The sequence below is a fragment of the Ranitomeya variabilis genome, chromosome 1, assembly GCF_051348905.1.
Source record: "Ranitomeya variabilis isolate aRanVar5 chromosome 1, aRanVar5.hap1, whole genome shotgun sequence".
Classification (NCBI taxonomy): Eukaryota; Metazoa; Chordata; class Amphibia; order Anura; family Dendrobatidae; genus Ranitomeya; species Ranitomeya variabilis.
The window spans coordinates 832,982,635-833,004,017 of NC_135232.1; the positions used below are offsets into that span (position 1 = coordinate 832,982,635).

Below are 21,383 nucleotides of genomic sequence, written 5' to 3' on the forward strand. Positions count from 1 at the left end.
GGAGACCACACAAGAGACACTCAATCAGTGGGGGACCAGTACACCTCAAGGCTCCGTGTTCAGACAGTTAGTGAGGGAAGTCCGTGTGCAAGAGACCTTTCAGGAGGGAGACATACTAGGGAAAGTAATCACCTCCCCGACAGCAGAAGTGACGTTTCCCCCAGGACAGACTGTTATATCCCTGCCCATCCGAGCTTGCATCCCTCTGGAAGGAGTACAAGTGCAGGTTGAGCCCACCTTTACGTCCCCTATGCCCACAGGACTGCTGGTGGCCCGATCTCTGGCTACTGTTAAAAATGGGGCCGTACCAGTGCGATGTGTGAATGTGGACGAACACGATGTCGTGCTACGGGTCCGAAGTGAGATGGACAAAGTGTTACGACCGTTAGAAGTGATGCCTCCTCCAGATACTTTACAGTTAAAGGTGGATTCCCCTGATCCCTGGATGGTCAGTGTCCGGTCTACGCAGGATCCTGAGCTGATAGCGTCCCGAAAAGGCCAAACTATTCTGGAACATATGCGAGCAGAATTACCGGGTCTGGATCCATCACAAGTCTCGCGAGTGCAGCGGCTTCTTGGACACTATGCTGAAGTGTTTGCGCAACATGAAGATGATTTTGGCTGTACCACGGCCATCGAGCATGGAATTCCTACCGGGGATACAGTGCCCATCAGGGAGCGGTACAGACAGATTCCCCCGCAGATGTACCAGGAAGTAAAGACGTTGTTAGGCCAGATGCTGCAAAAAGGAGTGATCCGCGAGAGTCAGAGCCCGTGGGCTGCCCCGATCGTGCTGGTGCGGAAAAAGGACGGCACGCTCCGGTTCTGTGTGGACTATCGTAAGCTAAATGCATGCACCGTCCGAGACTCTTATCCACTTCCCCGTATTGAGGAGTCTCTCTCCGTGCTGGGTCGGGCCAAATATTTTTCCACCTTAGACCTAGCCAGCGGATACTGGCAGGTCCCGATGACAGAAGCGGATCGTCCTAAGACAGCGTTCATCCTTCCCATGGGACTATTTGAGTTCAATCGAATGCCGTTTGGGCTGGCCAACGCTCCAGGCACCTTCCAACGATTAATGGAGCGGTGTCTGGGGGATTTGAACTTCGAGGCCACTCTCATTTATCTGGATGACATCATCATCTATGCTCCAACATTCGAGGAACATCTGTGCCGACTGGAGCAGGTACTAGACCGGTTGCTGAAATACGGGCTTAAGGTGAAGCCCCAGAAGTGTCACTTGTTCCGGGAACAGATCGAGTACCTGGGGCATGTGGTGTCCGCCGAAGGAGTCCGGCCATCACAGGAGAAGATTGCCGCAATCCAGGAGTGGCCCACACCGGAGACCGCCAAGGATGTACGGGCGTTCTTGGGCCTCGCTGGGTACTACCGGCGCTTCGTGAAGAATTTTGCTCGCCGTTCTCACAATCTACAAGTCCTGCTGAAAGGAAGCTCCCCCAAGGAACGGGGAAAGAAGATACAATGGCAGGAGCCACAAGAAGCAGCGTTCCGGGACTTGAAGACAGCTCTCATGGAGCCGCCGGTGTTGGCTTATGTGGACTTTTCGCAACCGTTCATCCTACACACCGACGGCAGCTCTCAGGGATTGGGGGCTGTGTTGTCAGGTTCAGGATGGGCGGGAGAGAGTGATCGCCTATGCGAGTCGGTCTCTTCATGACTCTGAGTTGAACCCAGACAATTACAGTTCTTTCAAGGTGGAGCTGCTGGCCGTGGTGTGGGCTATGACGGAGCGGTTCGCTGAGTACCTGGCCGGTTCCGAGGTGCTGATACGCACGGATAACAACCCATTGGCACATCTGGAAAATGCGAAATTGGGTGCCTTAGAACAGCGCTGGGTAGCCCGGATGGCCAAGTACAGATACCGTATCCTTTACAAGCGAGGAGCGGAGAATGTTCATGCTGACGCATTATCTCGTCTGCGGAAGAATCCCCCAAGAACTAACCGAGATGAGGAGCTGGAGGGAGAAGAAATCCCCTACGCCATCGGGGGCGCTGCTCGGACGGCTGTGAGCCGGGAACAGACCGGGAACGGAACGGCTGCAGGACTGTTGGTTCGAATGGATACGGCTACAACAGGAAGACCCGGAACTAGCTCCATTGCGACAGTGGATAACGAATGGTCTATTGCCCGTGAGAACCCCTGGACAAACTCTCCTGTCAGACCTGAACCTTCTTCTGCGGCAGTGGGAGTGCCTAACTCTTCAGGACGGGCTCTTATGCCACTTAACCAGGGCTCAGGCAGATTCCGAGCCGACCGAGCAGATGGTCTTACCAGGGCCTGTGGTGGCCGCAGTTGCTAAAGAAGCTCATGAGTCCGGGGCACACTTCGGAGTGAAGAGGACGTTTAAGTGGCTGCAAACTCGGTTCTATCATCCTCGGCTGCTTGCGGAAGTACAAACTGCCTGTAGACAATGTCGACAATGTGAGCTAACCAAGTCACCGGAGGAAAGGGCGCCTGTGCAGAGCATCACGACGTCTGCCCCTTTTGAAGTATTAATGATAGACTACATTACCATTGGAGCACCGCATCAAGGCTACGAACACTGCCTCGTTATGGTAGATCATTTTTCAAAATTCGCGGTAGTCATCCCTACCCGTGATCAGACAGCTGAGTCGGCAGCGAGCGCTATCTGTAAGAACTTTATTCAAGTTTACGGCTGTCCGAGGCGAATACATTCGGATCAAGGCGCTTGTTTCTTGGGCAAAGTCATGGAAGAGCTGCATCGCCTCTACGGCATTGATAAGTCACGCACCACACCGTATCATCCCCAGGGAAATGGGGCTTGTGAGCGGTTTAACCGGACTTTGCTTCAAATGCTGCGTGCGCTAGAACAAGATCAGAAGGCCCGCTGGCCGGAGTACGTGTCTGACCTAGTGTGGGTCTACAACAATAGAGTTCATCAAGTCACAGGACGCACCCCGTATGAAGTGGTCTTTGGGCGCCCAGGAAAAGGCATGACAGATCTGGAACTGTCTTTGGAGGAAGAAGGCCCCCGAACAGGAATGGCTTCGTGGGTGCGTGATCATCGGCATCGGCTGCAGACCTTACACCGACTGGTACACACTCGAATTCGGGAAGTGGAGCATCGGAGCACCCCTACAGCAAAACCCCCAGAGTTACGGCCAGGTGATCGAGTACTCGTTCGAGAGCAAAGACCGCAAAACAAGTTAGACCATCGTTGGGAAAAAACACCCTATCGGGTGCTTCGCCGTATAGACCCGCATGGACCTGTATATGAAGTGCAGTCTGAGGCCCTCGGAAGTACAGGTACTCGCATTCTTCATCGCAACATGCTCCGGTTGTGTCGCTCTGTTGACTCGGACACCCCGGAATCCGCAATCAGGGAAGAGCCACCTACGACTGAATCCCCCAACAACCATTGGTGGGATGAAGAAGATGATGAAGAAGAAGAACGGCGTCAAAATACTCCCCCTATCTCGACTACTACACTACCCCTGACCGGCCACTCTTCCGCTGACGACATTTCCCCAACACCCCCTATACAAGGACCCGAGCCACGACGTTCTGAACGTTCTACTGCCGGTAGACCCCCAACTCGCTACAGTCCTGACTTACACACTAGACAGATCCAAGTGTGGAACAACCCGTCAAGTGGGCGACCTGTCAGTGCGAAGGCCTCGCCCAGGGACTGGCGAGCATACAGGGTGGGGGAATGTAGGGGACAGGGACCTGGTGAGCTGTGCAGGCGGGTGGAACCATTGTTGCCGGGAGTTGGGGTTCCGGGGGACGGATTTGAGGGGCGCATGGGAAGCAAGGCTCATGTGACAGGAGGCAGAGTGACGCAGGGAGAGAGGAGGATAAAAGGAAAAGCGCGCCAAAGCAGGGGCAGAGAAGCGCGGGAGAACTCTGAGGAGAGGGAACTGCAGCGCAGTTGTCGTGTGTGGGCAGGCCACAGTGAGGCTTGCTGGAAGCAGGGGGAAAGCGTGCAGCAGACGCTGCGGACAATTAACAGAGCCCCCAGAAAGCGGCGCATCCGTCGGCAGCGACCCTCAAAGCAGGGGGGTAGTGCTGACCAGCTCAGGGACAGTATTACCGCGCTCCCTGAGAGCACCTTGCCAGAGAGTGCTACAGACTCGCATGGTTTCGTCCCAGCTGTGACTGATACTAATTATTCTCCTAATCCTCCTCAAAAAGACTCTTCTCTGGACTGGGAGGCTGTTACCTCGGATCAACGTCCGCCTGCAGGAGGGAACGCAGCACTGCGAAAGACATTCTGGACTCGACTCTACGCCTGGGCCCGTCGCCAGAAGACACCTCCTTCCTCCGCCATCAGGACTACGGCGTTGTCGGAGCCTCACCGTCAGGACTACATCGCTGAACCAGCACCGATAAGTGATTGTTGTTGACTTTATCTTAGTAGGGAGTCACTAGTGAGGCGCTGCCGCGTTCTACAGGTATAGTTCAGGGCGGCCATATAGTAATTAGGATTTACTGCGATATTGTGTTCTTGTATATAAGTTCCCTGCGTGGAAAACGTTTGTCATCTTTTTGGTTGGAAGTTAAAAACGCTATTTGCTTTCTGGCTCCTATTTGTCCCTGCATCCTTCTTTACCTGCGGTCCCTACACCCGCGCAATTTTCTCCGCCAGAGTGGTAAAACCAGTGACTGAGGGCAGATATTAATAGCCTAGAGAGGGTCCATGGTTATTGCCCCCCCCCCCCCCTGGCTAAAAACATCTGCCCCCAGCCACCCCAGAAAAGGCACATCTGGAAGATGCGCCTATTCTGGCACTTAGCCTCTCTCTTCCCACTCCCTTGTATTTGTGGGATATGGGGTAATGAAGGGTTAATGTCACCTTGCTATTGTAAGGTGACATTAAGCCAGATTAATAATGGAGAGGCATCAATTATGACACCTATCCATTATTAATCCAATAGTACGAAATGGTTAATAAAACACACACACATTATTAAAAAGTATTTTAATGAAATAAAGACACAGGGTGTTGTAATATTTTATTATACTCTTAATCCACCTGAAGACCCTCGTTCTGTAAAAAAGGAAAAATAACAAATCAACAATATCCCATATCTTCCGTCGTTCAGTCACGTCCCACGATGTAAATCCATCTGAAGGGGTTAAATCATTTTACACCCAGGAGCTCTGCTAATGCAGCTGTGCTCCTGTCTGTAAAATTTTGTGAATGAATGGAATGCAGGGGAATGTCCTATAGTTACCTTGAGTCGTGGTGATGTGCCCTCTGCTGGATGTCCTCATATGAACTCGAGCCTGGGAAAAGTTCGGATTTCTGGCAGAAAAGTCCGGTTTTTGTCAGGAAAATTTCTGCTAGAAATCCTGACGTGTGTACATAGCCTGACTGTATGTAAACCATGTCTTATATCATGTCGGGTTTGTGAAGGAGATAGGAAAAGCCGGCAATTGAATTACCGGCTTTTCTATAGAACACAGCTGCGTATTTCTCGCAAGTAACACTGCTGGTCCGTGTGTAATCCGTATTTTTCTCGCCCCCATAGACTTTCATTGGCGATTTTTTTGCGCAATACGGGGACAAACGCAGCATGCTGCGATTTTCTACGGCCGTACAAGACCGTATAATACGGATCAGTAAAATACGGCAGATAGGAGCTGGGCCATAGAGAATCATTGTACTGTATGCAATCCGTATTTTCAGCACCTCTCATACGTCCGTAAAACTCGCTAGTGTGACACCTCATAGTGAATTGTGGCTCTCTTTATCTCTCTTATCTATCCATTCTTCTTTATCCTTGAGCAGCGTTGGTTTAAACGTTAAGGTTGTGTGCACACGTTGAATTCTTTCGCTATAAAAACGCATAAAAAATGCATACATATGCATCCCATCAATGCAATTTTTGTGCACATGATGCGTTTTTTTCAGCGAAAAAAACGCATTGCGGTAAAAAAACGCAGCATGTTCATTAATTTTGATTTCTTGCAGAAAATGTCCGGTTTTCTTCAGGAATTTTCTGCAAGAAGTCCTGACGTGTGCACATAGCCTTAAGCTGCATTTTTGGGATCGCAGGTCTTTTCATTATTTATTTTTGCTGCTTATGTATAAATTTGAACCAGTATCATTCACTTAACAAGGAGTATATTGTTTATTTGGGGTTGACAGGGGCACTATGCAAATTTTAAATGTTTTTAATTAATTTTTGCAGTGTTGTTGTGTCGTCTTTTCAATAAAGTATCTTTTTTGATATTATTCGATTGGTGATCCCTGTTACTTTTTGGGTATGTTTCCACGTTCAGGAAACGCTGCGTTTTTGACGCTGCGTTTTTCCGCAGCATCCAGATGTTACAGCATAGTGGAGGGGATTTCATGAATTCCAGACTCCACTATGCGTTAAAAAACGCATGCGTTTTTGCCGCGAAAACGCATGCGTGGTGCATTTTTTCTAAACGCAGCATGTTGCTACTATGAGCAAAACACGCAGGAACACCGCAGGTGACCTGCCACTGACCTCAGGTGCAGTTTTGGTCAGGATTTTACCTGCATAAAATCCTGACCAAAGCCTGAAGCAAACCTGACCGTGGAAACATACCCTTTCTTTTTTGTCTGTTTTGCGAATTTTAGCTGCATCACCTGCGGTGATTGCCTAAAACAGATCTGGCAGCCGCACATAATCCGAGCACGTTCAAGTTTTCTTTATTTCTCTTTTTTTTTTTTTTTATTTACTTTATGTACGATTATATTGAGCAAATGTGTCTACAGTCACAGCACAAATACACAAAACTAGAAATTAATGTGCCAGCCTATATTCTCTACATGGACAGAGTCACAGGTTCAGTATAAATGGGAACATGTAACCACCCATCCCAGGTAACGTGTCTGAGAGTGCCCCTCGGTTTTGACTGCACCTTCTGCTCATTATCTTGTCCTATTTGATGGTAGTTTTTTATATGATGACATGGTTTACAATTATGATACCAGCAGATGAAGGACAAGTTACATACATGTGGAATTGTTTGATACTATGGATTACTTCATACATAATTCTGTTACACACTAATTTGGAATTGTGGTGCCATTTTGTGGTTTCCCACTTTTTAATATGTGTTTGTGTCTTTCATTGTTGTAACTTATAAAATTTTATATATATTTGATAATTTTATATTTCATATTTGATAGTTTTATATACCGTATGTAAATATATAAAATAATTTAAAATATATATACTGTATATATTATATAAATAATAATTTTATATATTTGATATATATATATATATACAGTATGATTATAAGTCATTATACTGGGAAGAAAGTTTCCTTACCTTTTTTCCTTAAAAATCCATTTTATCTTCGGTTTGTTATGTTTTATTGTCAGTGTCAGTCCGAAAAAGTGGAGTAACACTCCGACAACATTGTTCTCCGCAGCGGCCTGGGAGTCAGAGATGCTTCCAAGGGTCTTCCACATGCTGTTCCCCATGCCATTTCTGCGATTTTCCTGACACCCTCCCCCTCATATTATGGGAGGGTCCGCCAGAAAAATGCTCTAGTTTCCCATTGACTTCCATTGTGCTAGTTACTCGAGTCGAGCACCCGAGCAGTACGACCTGCTGAACATCGCTAATTTTTACATTGTAAAATTTTTACTTTCTGGAGAGCACAAAGGAGGTTATTATTACGTTCTTTGTGCTGAATGCATTATTACTGTCAAAACTGCACTATTATGGCCAAAGGGCATGAAGGAATCAATGTTACTTTCTAAGGGGCACAACTGAAGGTGTGTGGGGCCTAATGTCCGCACTACTACTGTCTGTGGGCACTGGGATCAAACAGCAAGGAGTCAGATCTCATAATGAGACAATTCACATAGGTGGACACCACTGGAGATAGGGGAAAGGGTAAGCAAAAGTGAATTAAAATTTTGCTTTTATTAGTATACTTAAATAATTATCAATTTAATAGCCATACACCCACTAGGGGTGTAGATTGGATCTTCATCCATGATTGGTTATGTTATAAGCACCACCAAGATCCCGATCAGAGTTTGGTCTCAGAGAAAATCAATAAATCAAAGAATCGCAACAGTGTCCCCAAAAATTTTAGTGGTTGGACTCTGGTCCCACAAAAGGAGACACTAAATTAAATTATGTAACAGGACATGAATGTGCCTCACTGTCTCGTTATTAATCCATGTGGATCAATTTTCATGTCTATTACACATTAAGCATAGGGCTTGCTATATTCCAAACCCTTATGGTATATCAGAAATAATAAATCGTACCTTAAGGCCGGGGTCACACTAGCGTAGAATACGGACGAGTGCTATGCGAGAAAACATCACATAGCACTCGGCCCAGTGTTAATCTATGGGGCAGCTCACATCGCCGTTTTTTTTCTCAGGAGTGTTCGACATGCGTGTAAAATCGCAGCATGATGCGATTGTACGTGTATATCACCCGACACTCGCCAACGCAAGCCTATGGGTGCGAGAAAAAATTAGGGTTATCTCCACAGGCACTAATACTTAGGGTATAAATAAATAGGGCAATTATACAAGAGGTTCAAGAAATGGGTAATAGACACAAGTGTAAAATACTGACCAAATACTGAGCGTGTGAACATGGCCTTAAAAACAGACAGCACTAGGGTGCCATCAGTTCTGCCCAGACTCCCAGGCTTATGTTGGCAAGTTTGATCACACAGTCCAGAAAAAATATGGACCTATGCACAATGCCATACACTAGTTGGCATGTGCTTTAGCCATGAAACAATAACATTTAGATGAGGACTAAAAGTGCCAGAGGTCAGTGCTACAGTGATCTGCATGCCATCATTTTTGTAGGTGCAGTATTTCTGGATTTGGGGCTCCAATTATTTGCCAGGGACACACTTTGTATAAAACCAACCCCGTAGAAATCTTATAATGGGTATGATTCAAGGTTAGAGTATTTAGTGGTACAGTATATGCAACGTGCTACTTACCCAAGGAAAGCAATGTACTTGGGTTCTGAAGCGAGGCTGGCATCTACGGTTACAGAGAGGAATCTTGGATTTAGAGGGGGTCTGCTGCTACTGTTCAGCTGTAGCTGTAGTTCCCCAGGTGCCTCCAGAGCATTGCTGCTGGCGAGCAAAATAGCACCAGCAAAAAAGACAATGCAGACTGAACTATTCATTAGTCAGGACCGATGTGGAGCGCTGGAAATAACTTGAATTATGTTACACTGAAATGCTGGACAGGCTGGAAGCAGGAAACTCAGTTTTCCTCTCTGGAACATGTAACCCACAGAGGATGCTGGGTATATACAACCACAATGAGTTTGCTTTCTGCTTGGATTGCAAATATTTGCACTCTGTCAAATCATAGGACTTTTCCAACTTCCTCCTTCTGGGCACAAACAAGTTCATGAAAGCAGAAGTCACAGATTCTTAGTAGGTAACACATAGACATCCAGAGAGAAGGCTACTACCTGCTTTCTGTGCAGGCAGGTATAGGGAGGAGGTTCACCAAAAGTCAGCCTGCCCCACCCTGACAGCATTCATTGCATGGAGCCGCTATGAACCGGTTATACAGTATCTGCCAACATCTTCAGAGGACATGGTGGCCTGCAAGTTCCTTTATTATGTCCGATTGGTGAAAGGGAATAGCAGGACTGGATTCATAGCATTGAAAAAATCTGTAAAATCCCTCACATCTCTAGGACGGGGGGAGAACAGTTCGTGGAAAAAAATAGATTTTTTTTTCCTTATCTCAGATAGTCCATTTAAGCGTACAGATATTTTCAAACTTCTAATAGAAAACTACTGCGAGGTCTGCTACCTAAATAGTCCAAAAGCATAATTGCTAAAAGAGAACCTGTCAGCAGGATCAGGCATGTTAGACTAAAGGTATGGGCATAATGGCGCTGTTCTACTGATTAATAGATACCTTCAGTGTAGAAATCTGCATTAGTGCATTAGGCTACTTTCACACTAGCGTCGTACGACGCACGTCGCAATGCGACGTGGCGAAGTACCGACGCAAACTGTGAGTAGAAAACACAACGGTGGCAGCGGATGCAGTTTTACAACGCATCCGCTGCCCCATTGTGAGGTGCGGGGAGGCGGGGGTGGAGTTTCGTCCGCGCATGCGCGGTCGGAAATGGCGGACACGACGCACCAAAAAACGTTACATGTAACTTTTTTATGCCGACGGTCCGACGCAACTGTCGCACGACGGTTGCGACGTGTGCCAATCCATCACTAATGCAAGCCTATGGAGGAAAAAAGCATCCTGCAAGCAATTTTGCAGGATGCGTTTTTTCTACAAAACGACGGTGCAGTGCACGACGCTAGTGTGAAAGTAGCCTTAGATATCATCATTAGAGGTTTTGTGTGCAAAAAGCTGTAAGTGCACTGGGTCGGGACTGTGGGGAGGGTTTTCGGTTCTGCTACGGCTACTCAGCTGCTTTAGGACGGAATAGAACATGAAATGTAGTGAGCATCCTGGGCTGGAGTTCCCTAAGGCTACGTGCGCACGTTGAGTATTTGCTTGCAGAAATTTCTACAAGGTTTCTGCATCTCTTGGCAGGAAATCCACTGCGGCAAAAACAGCACGTTTTTGTACAGCAATTAATGTTTTTTGGAGCTAAATATATTTAAAAAAAAAGCTTTGTGATGTAATTTCTTAGATCAACGCGACCTTTTTTCATGTTGATGCCGTGGCATCAGGGTAATGGGATTAGGGCTTGGTGTCAGCAGCTGTCATTGATGAAAAAGGTGTCAGCCCGACACCCTCGTTACTAACTCTTAAGGCTATGTGCGCACATTACGGATTTGCTTGGGGAAATTTCTGCACGGTATCTGTATCTCTTGGCAGAAAACACAGTGGAAATTCTGCATGTTTTTTTATGCAGATTTTATGCATTTTTTATTTGGATTTTCACACGGACTTGTAAATCCATAGAGCTAAATAAAGATATATTTAAAAAAAAAAAAAGAATTATGATGTCATTTCCTTGTTCAACCTCTTCAGCCATATACCCTCATTAATTTTACATAAAAGACACACACACCCCAGCCTATGTAGGATAACAGGATAATAATTAACCTGCATATGCTGTAACAAAAAAGCAACTGTTTATTTTTCAAAGAACAAAAATTGCGTGGGCTCCAGCATAATTTTAATAACCAGCAGAGGGAAAGCTGAGGGCAGATGTTAATATTCTGGGAAGGAGCCATAGCCAAAGATTCCCAGGCTATTAATATCAGCTCACAGCTGTTTGCTAACCTTTACTAGCTAGTTTATAGGGGAACCCCAGAAAAAAATTGACAGAGTCCCCCGATAAAATCGAACCAGCAAAGGCTAGGCAGACAGCTGCAGGCTGATAACAATAACCTGGGAAGGAGCCATACATTTATATAAATATTAGATAGATTAAAAGCCAGAAAATGATCTGCTGAGTACAGTATAGAATAGATTTTAATAGACTAGATAGGTGTGTGTGTGTGTGTGTATGTATATGTATATCTTGCAAATAGATAGATTAGCTGTTAATTCATTTGTCGGCTTCTGTAAAAATCAATGCAGGAGCCGACAGGATAGGAGACATGGTTTACATACATGGTTTATATACAGTAAATCCATGCAGAATAGTTAGATATATAGATGTGTGTGATCAATACAATTAGTATAATGTGTGTGCAAATTATGTGAAATGTATTTAATAATCTGTTATATATATATATATCAGTAAGAAACATTTGTACATATATTTATTTCATACAGCGCTAGATTGCAGAAAAGCCGGTAATTCAATTGCCGGCTTTTGCTATCTCCTTCCCAAACCCGACAGGATATGAGACATGGTTTACATACAGTAAACCATTTCATATCCCTTATTTTTTACATATTCCTCACTACTAATGTTAGAAGTGTATGTGTGCAAAATTTGGGGACTCTAGCTGTTAAAATAAAGGGTTTTAAATCGCGGAAAAACACTGTCGTGGGCTCCCGCGCAATTTTCTCCACCAGAGTGGTAAAGCCAGAGACTGAGGGCAGATATTAATAGCCTAGATTGGGACCATGGTTATTGGCTCCCCGGCTAAAAACATCTGCCTCCAGCCACCCCAGAAGAGGCACATCTATAAGATTCGCCTATTCTGGCACATGGCCACTCTCTTCCCACTCCTGAGCAGCTGTGGGATATGGGGTAATAAAGGGTTAATGTCACCTTGCTATTGTAAGGTGACATTAAGCCAGGTTAATAATGGAGAGGCATCAATAAGACACCTATCCATTATTAATCCAATAGTAGTAAATGGTTAATAAAACACACACACACATTAGAAAAAAAAATATTTTAATGAAATAAAGACACATGGTGTTGTAATAGTTTATTAAACGCTCAATCCAATTGAAGACCCTTGTCACCTGAAACAAAGTTAAAATAAAAAAACAACAATATCCCATACCTCTCCGGCGTAACAGTCAAGTCCCACGAAGTAAATCCATCAGAAGGGGTTAAATAATTTTACAAGCAGGAGCCTGCTAATGGAGCCGCCCCTGCCTGTAAAAACTGGGAAATTAATGGGAAGCAGTGGAACGTAGCTACCTAGACTTGCGGTGCTGCGCCCCTTGCTAATATGAACTCTAGTGTGGGAATGTTTCTGAATCTTTTCTCACAGAAAGACATGCACATATCCTCCACTCACACATTCTCCGCCCACAAACTCCTCCTCCTTCTAACATTATTTGCCTTTGACAAATAAAACGCTACCAGCGGCATTTAACTACCGCTTCCAGCCGCGTGGACGGAAATGCGCTCATCGCCGACCCCAGTCACATGATCGGGGGTCAGTGATGCGTCAGCATAGTAACCAGAGGTCTCCTTGAGACATCGATGGTTGCTGATGCCGATTTGCTGTGAGAGCCACCCTGTGATCAGCGTTCATAGCAAGCCTGTTTAGCTACATAGGAGCGATCAGATGATCGCTGCGATGTAGCAGAGCCGATCAGGCTATGCCAGCTTCTAGCCTCCCATGGAGGCTATTGAAGCATGGCAAAAGTAAAAAAAAAAAAAAAAAGTTTAAAAAAAATATGAAATAAATAAAAATATAAAAGTGTAAATCACTCCCTTTTCGCTCCATTCAAAATAAAACAAAAATAAAATAAAATATACACATATTTGGCATCGCCGCATTCAGAATCGCCCGATCTATCAATGAAAAAAAGGAATAACCTGATCGCTAAACGGCGTAGCGATAAAAAAATTTTAAAAGCCAAAATTACGTTTTTTGCTCTCCGCGAAATTGCATTAAAATGCAATAATGGGCGATCAAAAGAACGTATCTGCACCACAATGGTAGAACTAAAAATGTCAACTTGGCGCGCAAAAAATAAGCCCTCCCCCGACCCCAGATCACGAAAAATGGAGACGCTACCGTTATCGGAAAATGGCACAATTGGTTTTTTTTAGCAAAGTTTGGAATTTCTTTTCACCACTTAGACACCAAAAATGTCTAGGTTATTTTTTAAAATTCAAAAGAAAAGGCAGCACTCCATTGTTTCAGTGAGATAATGTGCAGGATTTTAATCAACCCACATGTCTGGGCGACGTTTCGGCTACAAATGAGCCTCTCTCAAGCCTAGGTTATTTTTTATCTATGAACTCGTACTGACCTGGAGAATCATAATGGCAGGTCAGTTTTATCATTTAGTGAACCTAGCAAAAAAGCCAAACAAAAAAGACGCATGGGATTGTACTTTTTTTGCAATTTCACCGCACTTGGAATTTTTTTCCCATTTTCTAGTACACGACATGGTAAAACCAATGATGTCGTTCAAAAGTACAACTTGTCCCGCAAAAAGTAAGCCCTCACATGGCCATATTGACGGAAAAATAAAAAAGTTATGGCTTTGGAAAGGAGGGGAGCGAAAAACGAACACGGAAAAACAGAAAATCCCAAGCTCATGAAGAGGTTAAAGATTAAAAAAAAAATTGAAAAAAAAAGATTTGGGTGGGCTCCAGCATAGTTTTAATAACCAGCAGAGGGAAAGCCGATGGCCGAGGGCTTACAGTTAGGTCCATATATATTTGGACAGACAACATTTTTCTAATTTTGGTTATAGACATTACCACAATGAATTTTAAACAAAACAATTCAGATGCAGTTGAAGTTCAGACTTTCAGCTTTCATTTGAGGGTATCCACAATAAAATTGGATGAAGGGTTTAGGAGTTTCAGCTCCTTAACATGTGCGACCCTGTTTTTAAAGGGACCAAAAGTAATTGGACAATTGACTCCAAGGCTATTTCATGGACAGGTGTGGGCAATCCCTTCGTTATGTCATTCTCAATTAAGCAGATAAAAGGCCTGGAGTTGATTTGAGATGTGGTGCTTGCATTTGGAAGGTTTTGCTGTGAAGTAAACATGCGGTCAAAGGAGCTCTCCATGCAAGTGAAACAAGCCATCCTTAAGCTGCGAAAACAGAAAAAAACAAGCCGAGAAATTGCTACAATATTAGGAGTGGCAAAATCTACAGTTTGGTACATCCTGAGAAAGAAAGACAGCACTGGTGAACTCATCAATGCAAAAAGACCTGGGCGTCCACGGAAGACAACAGTGGTGGAGGATAGAAGAATAATCTCCATGGTGAAGAGAAACCCCTTCACAACAGCCAACCAAGTGAACAACACTCTCCAGGAGGTCGGCGTATCAATATCCAAATCTACCATAAAGAGAAGACTGCATGAAAGTAAATACAGAGGGATCACTGCACGGTGCAAGCCACTCATAAGCATCAAGAATAAAAAGGCTAGACTGGACTTTGCTAAAAAACATCTAAAAAAGCCAGCACAGTTCTGGAAGAACATTCTTTGGACAGATGAAACCATGATCAACCTCTACCAGAATGATGGAAAGAGAAATGTATGGCGAAGGCGTGGTACAGCTCATGATCCAAAGCATACCACATCATCTGTAAAACACGGCGGAGGCAGTGTGATGGCTTGGGCATGCATGGCTGCCAGTGGCACTGGGTCACTAGTGTTTATTGATGATGTGACACAGGACAGAAGCAGCCAAATGAATTCTGAGGTATTCAGAGCCATACTGTGTGCTCAGATCCAGCCAAATGCAGCCAAACTGATTGGTCGTCGTTTCATACTACAGATAGACAATGACCCAAAACATGAAGCCAAAGCAACCCAGGAGTTAATTAAATCAAAGAAGTGGAATATTCTTGAATGGCCAAGTCAGTCACCTGATCTCAACCCAATTGAGCATGCATTTCACTTGTTAAAGACTAAACTTCAGACAGAAAGGCCCACAAACAAACAGCAACTGAAAACCACCGCAGTGAAGGCCTGACAGAGCATCAAAAAGGAGGAAACACAGCGTCTGGTGATGTCCATGAGTTCAAGACTTCAGGCAGTCATTGCCAGCCAAGGGTTTTCAACCAAGTACTAAAAATGAACATTTTATTTAAAATTATTGAATCTGTCCAATTACTTTTGGTCCTTTTAAAAACAGGGTGGCACATATTAAGGAGCGGAAGCTCCTAAACCCTTCATCCAATTTTAATGTGGATACCCTCAAATGAAAGCTGAAAGTCTGAACTTCAACTGCATCTGAATTGTTTTGTTTAAAATTCATTGTGGTATTGTCTATAACCAAAACTAGAAAAATGTTGTCTCTGTCCAAATATATATGGACCTAACTGTATGTTAATATTCTGGGAAGTAGACAATAGCCCTAAAGGTTCTCAGGCTATTAATTTCACTTCCCAGCTGTTTGCTTAGCCATTATTGGCTAGTGTACAGGGGGACCCCAGAAAAAAACCTGACATAGGGTCCCCCTATAAAATCAAACCAGCAAAGGCTAGGCAAACAGCTGCGGGCTGATATTAAAATAGCCTAGGAAGGAGCCATGGATATTGACCCCCTCCCAGACTAAAAACATCAGCTCTCAGCCGCCCCAGATGCGCCAAATCTGTCGCTTAGCCTCGCTCTTCCCACTTGCCCTGTAGCGGTGGCAAATGGGGTTCATATTTGTGGGGTTTATGTCACCTTTGTATAGTCAGGTCACATCAAGCCAACAGGTTAGTAATGGACAGGCATCTATAAGACACCTATCAATTAGTAACCTCATAGTGATATTGTATAAAAACACAGACACCCAGACTAAAGTCCTTAATTTGAAATAATGACAGACTCCTTTAATGAATCTTAATTAAACCATACTCACCGAATGCCTAATCCACTGACGCCAACATCTCCTGCAACAAAAATAAAATAATATACCACAATATTCCTCATCTGTCTGCAGAGAAGATAATCCATAATGTCCAATGATGATCCTGATCACTTTGGAAGCAGTCACTGATGTGACTGCTCTCAATGACAGCCCGCGATACACTGCAGGAGGGATTACCTCCTGTCAGTGTATCACTGAGCTGCCGTGAGAAAGCTCTCACGCATCAGTGCCGGTGAGAGCACTGGAGCTGATCAGCTGATCAACTCCGGTGAACTCTCTCATGGCAGCTCAGTAATAAACTGCCAGAGCGATTACCTCCTGTCAGTGTATCGCCAGCGGCCGGGTAGGGAAGTCACATCACTGTTCTACATGTGAGATCGCCATGGGACACTCGAGATAACGTGGACTACGGCGGACTGGTGAGTATATGTTGGTTTATTATTTAACATTTTTTTCTAGGAGACGAGGGCATCCGGAATTTGGTGTTAGGTGAGTATAATGGATTTTTTACTTTTTTTTTTTTTTTTTAAATGTGAGCACAGGCGCCGGCTGATGAGTCTACGTTTCCCATCAGCAGCACCAGCTGTCACTGTTTTCAGTTACAGCAGACGTAGCCCGATGGGAGCAATAGTCTCATCAGCCCACGTCTGTAGTAAGCTTTTTACCGCAGGTCACCACTGTGGGTCACAGCATCTCTGTGGGGTCACACTGACATCTGACAGCATGACCCCACAGCTCTCTGACCGACAGTCTTACTGGCAGTAGCATTACAGCCGATAAGAACCTCCATGCCGGTGTTTCTCACGTTGTCACACAGATGACAGAGTGGTCAACACAATAGGAAACAGGGAAAAACGCAAACAAAAACTCAGCAAATCCGCATTTTTATACCTGCATTTTTGCTGCGGATTTGACTGACTCAGTTTAACCCCTTCGTGCCATGCGCCGTACTAGTACGGCGCTGCCGACACTGCATTAGTGCCAGCCGCAGTACTAGTACGGCGCCCCGATCACCGTGGTCTCGCGCTGAGCGCCGCGGTGATCGGGTGCGGGTGTCAGCTGTATATGACAGCTGACACCCCGCAGCAATGCCCACGATCGGCGCTGTCGCCGATCGCGGGCATTTAACCCCTCTGATGCCGATGTCAATAGTGACAGCGGCATAGAGGGGGATCGCGCAGGGACGGGGGCTCCCTGCGCTCTCCCACCGGAGCAACGCGATGAGATCGCGCTGCTCTGGTGACCTAGAAGGAGTCCCCGGATCCAAGATGGCCGCAGGACTCCTTCCGGGTCATGAGATGACCCTGCTTGCCGGCGTCTGCTGAGAATTCCTCATAGCAGGCGCCGGCAAGCCTCTGCAATGTGCCTGTCAGATCGATGATCTGACAGAGTGCTGTGCACACTGTCAGATCACCGATCTGTGATGTCCCCCCCCTGGGACAAAGTAAAAAAGTTAAAAAAAAATTTTTCCACATGTGTAAAAAAAAAAAAAAAATTCCTAAATAAAGGAAAAAAAAAAAAATATTCCCATAAATACATTTCTTTATCTAAATAAAAAAAAAATCACACAATAAAAGTACACATATTTAGTATCGCCGCGTCCGTAACGACCCCACCTATAAAACTATATCACTAGTTAACCCCTTCAGTGAACACCGTAAAAAAAAAAAAAAAACGAGGCAAAAAACAACGCTTTATTCTCATACCGCCAAACAAAAAGTGGAATAACACGCGATCAAAAAGACGGATATAAATAACCATGGTACCGCTGAAAACGTCATCTTGTCCCGCAAAAAAAAGCCGCCATACAGCATCATCAGCAGAAAAATAAAAAAGTTATAGTCCTCAGAATAAAGCGATGCAAAAACAATTATTTTTTTATATAAAATAGTTTTTATTGTGTAAAAGCGCCAAAACATAAAAAAATTACATAAATGAGGTATCGCTGTAATCGTACTGACCCGAAGAATAAAACTGCTTTATCCTTTTTACCAAACGCGGGACGGTATAAACGCCCCCCCTAAAAGAATTTCAGGAATTGGTGGTTTTTGTTCATTCCGCCTCCCAAAAATCGGAATAAAAAGCGATCAAAAAATGTCATGTACCCGAAAATGGTACCAATAAAAACGGCAACTCGTCCCGCAAAAAACAAGATCTCACATGACTGTGTGGACCAAAATATGGAAAAATTATAGCTCTCAAAATGTGGTGATGCAAAAACTATTTTTTGCAATAAAAAGCGTCTTTTAGTGTGTGATGGCTGCCAACCATAAAAATCCGCCCAAAAAATGCTATAAAAGTAAATCAAATCCCCCTTCATCACCCCCTTAGTTAGGGAAAAATAATAAAATGTAAAAAAATATATTTATTTCCATTTTCCCGTTAGGCTACTTTCACACTAGCGTCGGTACGGGGCCGTCGCGCTGCGTCGGCCCGACATACCGACGCATACTGTGCAAGCGCCGCTCAACGGGGGCAGCGGATGCTGTTTTTCCACGCATCCGCTGCCCCATTGTGAGGTGCGGGGAGGTGGGGGCGGAGTTCCAGCCGCGCATGCGCGGTCGGAAATGGTGGACCGTCAGCACAAAAAAAGTTACATGTAACGTTTTTTGCTGCCGGCGGTCCGCCACAACACGACGCAACAGTCGCACGACGCTTGCGACGTGTGTCAATACGTCGCTAATGTTAGTCTAAGGGGAAAAAAACGCATCCTGCAGATGACTTTGCAGGATGCGTTTTTTCGCCAAAACGACGCATTGCGACGTATGCAAAAAAACGCTAGTGTGAAAGTAGCGCTAGGGTTAGGACTAGGGTTAGGGCTAGGGTTAGAGTTGGGGTTAGGGCTAGGGTTAGGGCTGGGGTTAGGGTTGGGGTTAGGGTTTCAGTTAGAATTGGGGAGTTTTCACTGTTTAGGCACATCAGGGGCTCTCCAAACGCAACATGGCGTCCGATCTCAATGCGTTTGTTTGTGTTAAAAACGCATGCGTTTTTATAGAAAAAAAACAGAACACACACTGAAAAGTCACCCACCACCATCAATGTGATAAAGGGATCCAAACCCTAACCATAACCCTACCCCTAAACTCACCCCCTAACCGTTTAATGAACATTTTCTGACAGTCATAGTGCCACGTATTTCAGTGCCACGTATTTCAGTGCCACGATATTTCAGTGCCACGTATTTCAGTGCCACGTCTTTCAGTGCCACGATATTTCAGTGCCACGTATTTCAGTGCCACGTATTTCAGTGCCACGTATTTCAGTGCCACGATATTTCAGTGCCACGATATTTCAGTGCCACGTCTTTCAGTGCCACGTATTTAAGTGCCACGATATTTCAGTGAAATACGTGGCACTGAAATATCGTGGCATTTACGTGGCACTTAAATACGTGGCACTTATATACGTGGCACTTATATACGTGGCCACTGAAATATCGTGGCACTTATATACGTATATAAACGTATTTCAGTGCCACGTATTTCAGTGCCATGTATTTCAGGTTTGGGTTAGGGGTAGGGTTAGGGGTAGAGTTAGGGGTAGGGTTAGGGTTTTTGTTTTTTTCTTGTTTTCTTGTGTTTTTCTATAAAAACGCATACGTCTAAAAAACGCATGCGTTTTACCGCGTTTACATGCGTTTTTTCACACATGCGTTTTTTTTAAAAACGCATGCAGATAAAAATGCAAGTGTGAAACCAGCCTTATCTTGGGAAAATAAAAACATGGGGGCTAAAATATAATTTTCGTGGAAAAAAATATATTTTTTATTTTCGCGGCTCTGCGTTATAAACTGTAGTGAAGCACTTGGGGGTTCAAAGTTCTCACAACACATCTAGATAAGTTCCGTGGGGGGTCTAGTTTCCAATATGGGGTCACTTGTGGGGGGTTTCTACTGTTTAGGTACATCAGGGGCTCTGCAAATGCAACATGACACCTGCAGACCAATCCATCTAAGTCTGCATTTCAAACGGCGCTCCTTCCCCTCCGAGCTCTGCCGTGCGCACAAACAGTGGTTCCCCCCCATATATGGGGTATCAGCGTACTCAGGACAAATTGGACAACAACTTTTGTTGTCCAATTTCTCCTGTTACCCTTGGGAAAATAAAAACGTGGGGGCTAAAATATAATTTTCGTGGAAAAAAAAATATTTTTTATTTTCACGGCTCTGCGTGATAAACTGTAGAGAAACACTTGTTGGTTCAAAGTTCTCACAACACATCTAGATAAGTTCCGTGGGGGGTCTAGTTTCCAATATGGGGTCACTTGTGGGGGGTTTCTACTGTTTAGGTACATCAGGGGCTCTGCAAATGCAACATGACGCCTGCAGACCAATCCATCTAAGTCTGCATTTCAAACGGCGCTCCTTCCCTTCCGAGCTCTGCTGTGCGCCCAAACAGTGGTTCCCCCCAATGTATGGGGTATCAGCATACTCAGGACAAATTGGGCAATAACTTTTGTGGTCCAATTTCTCCTGTTACCCTTGGGGTAAAAAAAATTGCGGGCTAAAACATCATTTTGTGGAAAGAAAAAATTATTTTTTAATTTTCACAGCGCTACATTCTAAACTTTAGTGAAACAACTGGGGGTTAAAAGTGCTCACCACACATCTAGATAAGTTCCTTAGGGGGTCTTCTTTCCAAAATGGTGTCACTTGTGGGGGTTTCCACTGTTTAGGCACGTCAGGGGCTCTCCAAACACGACATGGGTTCCGATCTCAATTCCAGCCAATTTTGCATTGAAAAGTCAAATGGCGCTCCTTCCCTTCCGAGCTCTGCCATGCGCCCAAACAGTGGTTTATCCCCATATATGAAGTATCAGCGTACTCAGGACAAATTGCACAACAACTTTTGGGGTCCAATTTATCCTGCTACCCTTGGGAAAATAAAAAATTTTGGGCAAAAAGATCATTTTTTGTGAAAATTAATATTAATTTTTTTTTACGGCTCTACATTATAAACTTCTGTGAAGCACTTGGAGGTTCAAAGTGCTCACCACACATCTAGATTAGTTCCTTAGAGGGTCTACTTTCCAAAATGGTGTCACTTGTGGGGGTTTCCACTGTTTAGGCACGTCAGGGGCTCTCCAAACACGACATGGGTTCCGATCTCAATTCCAGCCAATTTTGCATTGAAAAGTCAAATGGCGCTCCTTCCCTTCCGAGCTCTGCCATGTGCCCAATC

General features: G+C 44.8%; 1 protein-coding gene across 4 annotated transcripts in view; it reads right to left on the reverse strand.

Annotated features, from left to right (window-relative positions):
* The window catches only part of HPSE (heparanase), a 60,228-nt gene extending 50,669 nt beyond the window's left edge, over window positions 1–9,559 (reverse strand). For 2 of the 4 annotated variants that reach the window (XM_077275767.1, XM_077275766.1), the window contains exon 1: window positions 8,954–9,559. In XM_077275767.1, the coding sequence (XP_077131882.1) occupies window positions 8,954–9,144 (191 nt within the window). In that variant the 5' untranslated portion in view covers window positions 9,145–9,559. The remainder of the gene's footprint in view (window positions 1–8,953) is intronic. The other 2 variants (XM_077275769.1, XM_077275768.1) reach the window with 2 other exon arrangements.
* Between the last annotated feature and the right edge of the window lie 11,824 nt (window positions 9,560–21,383).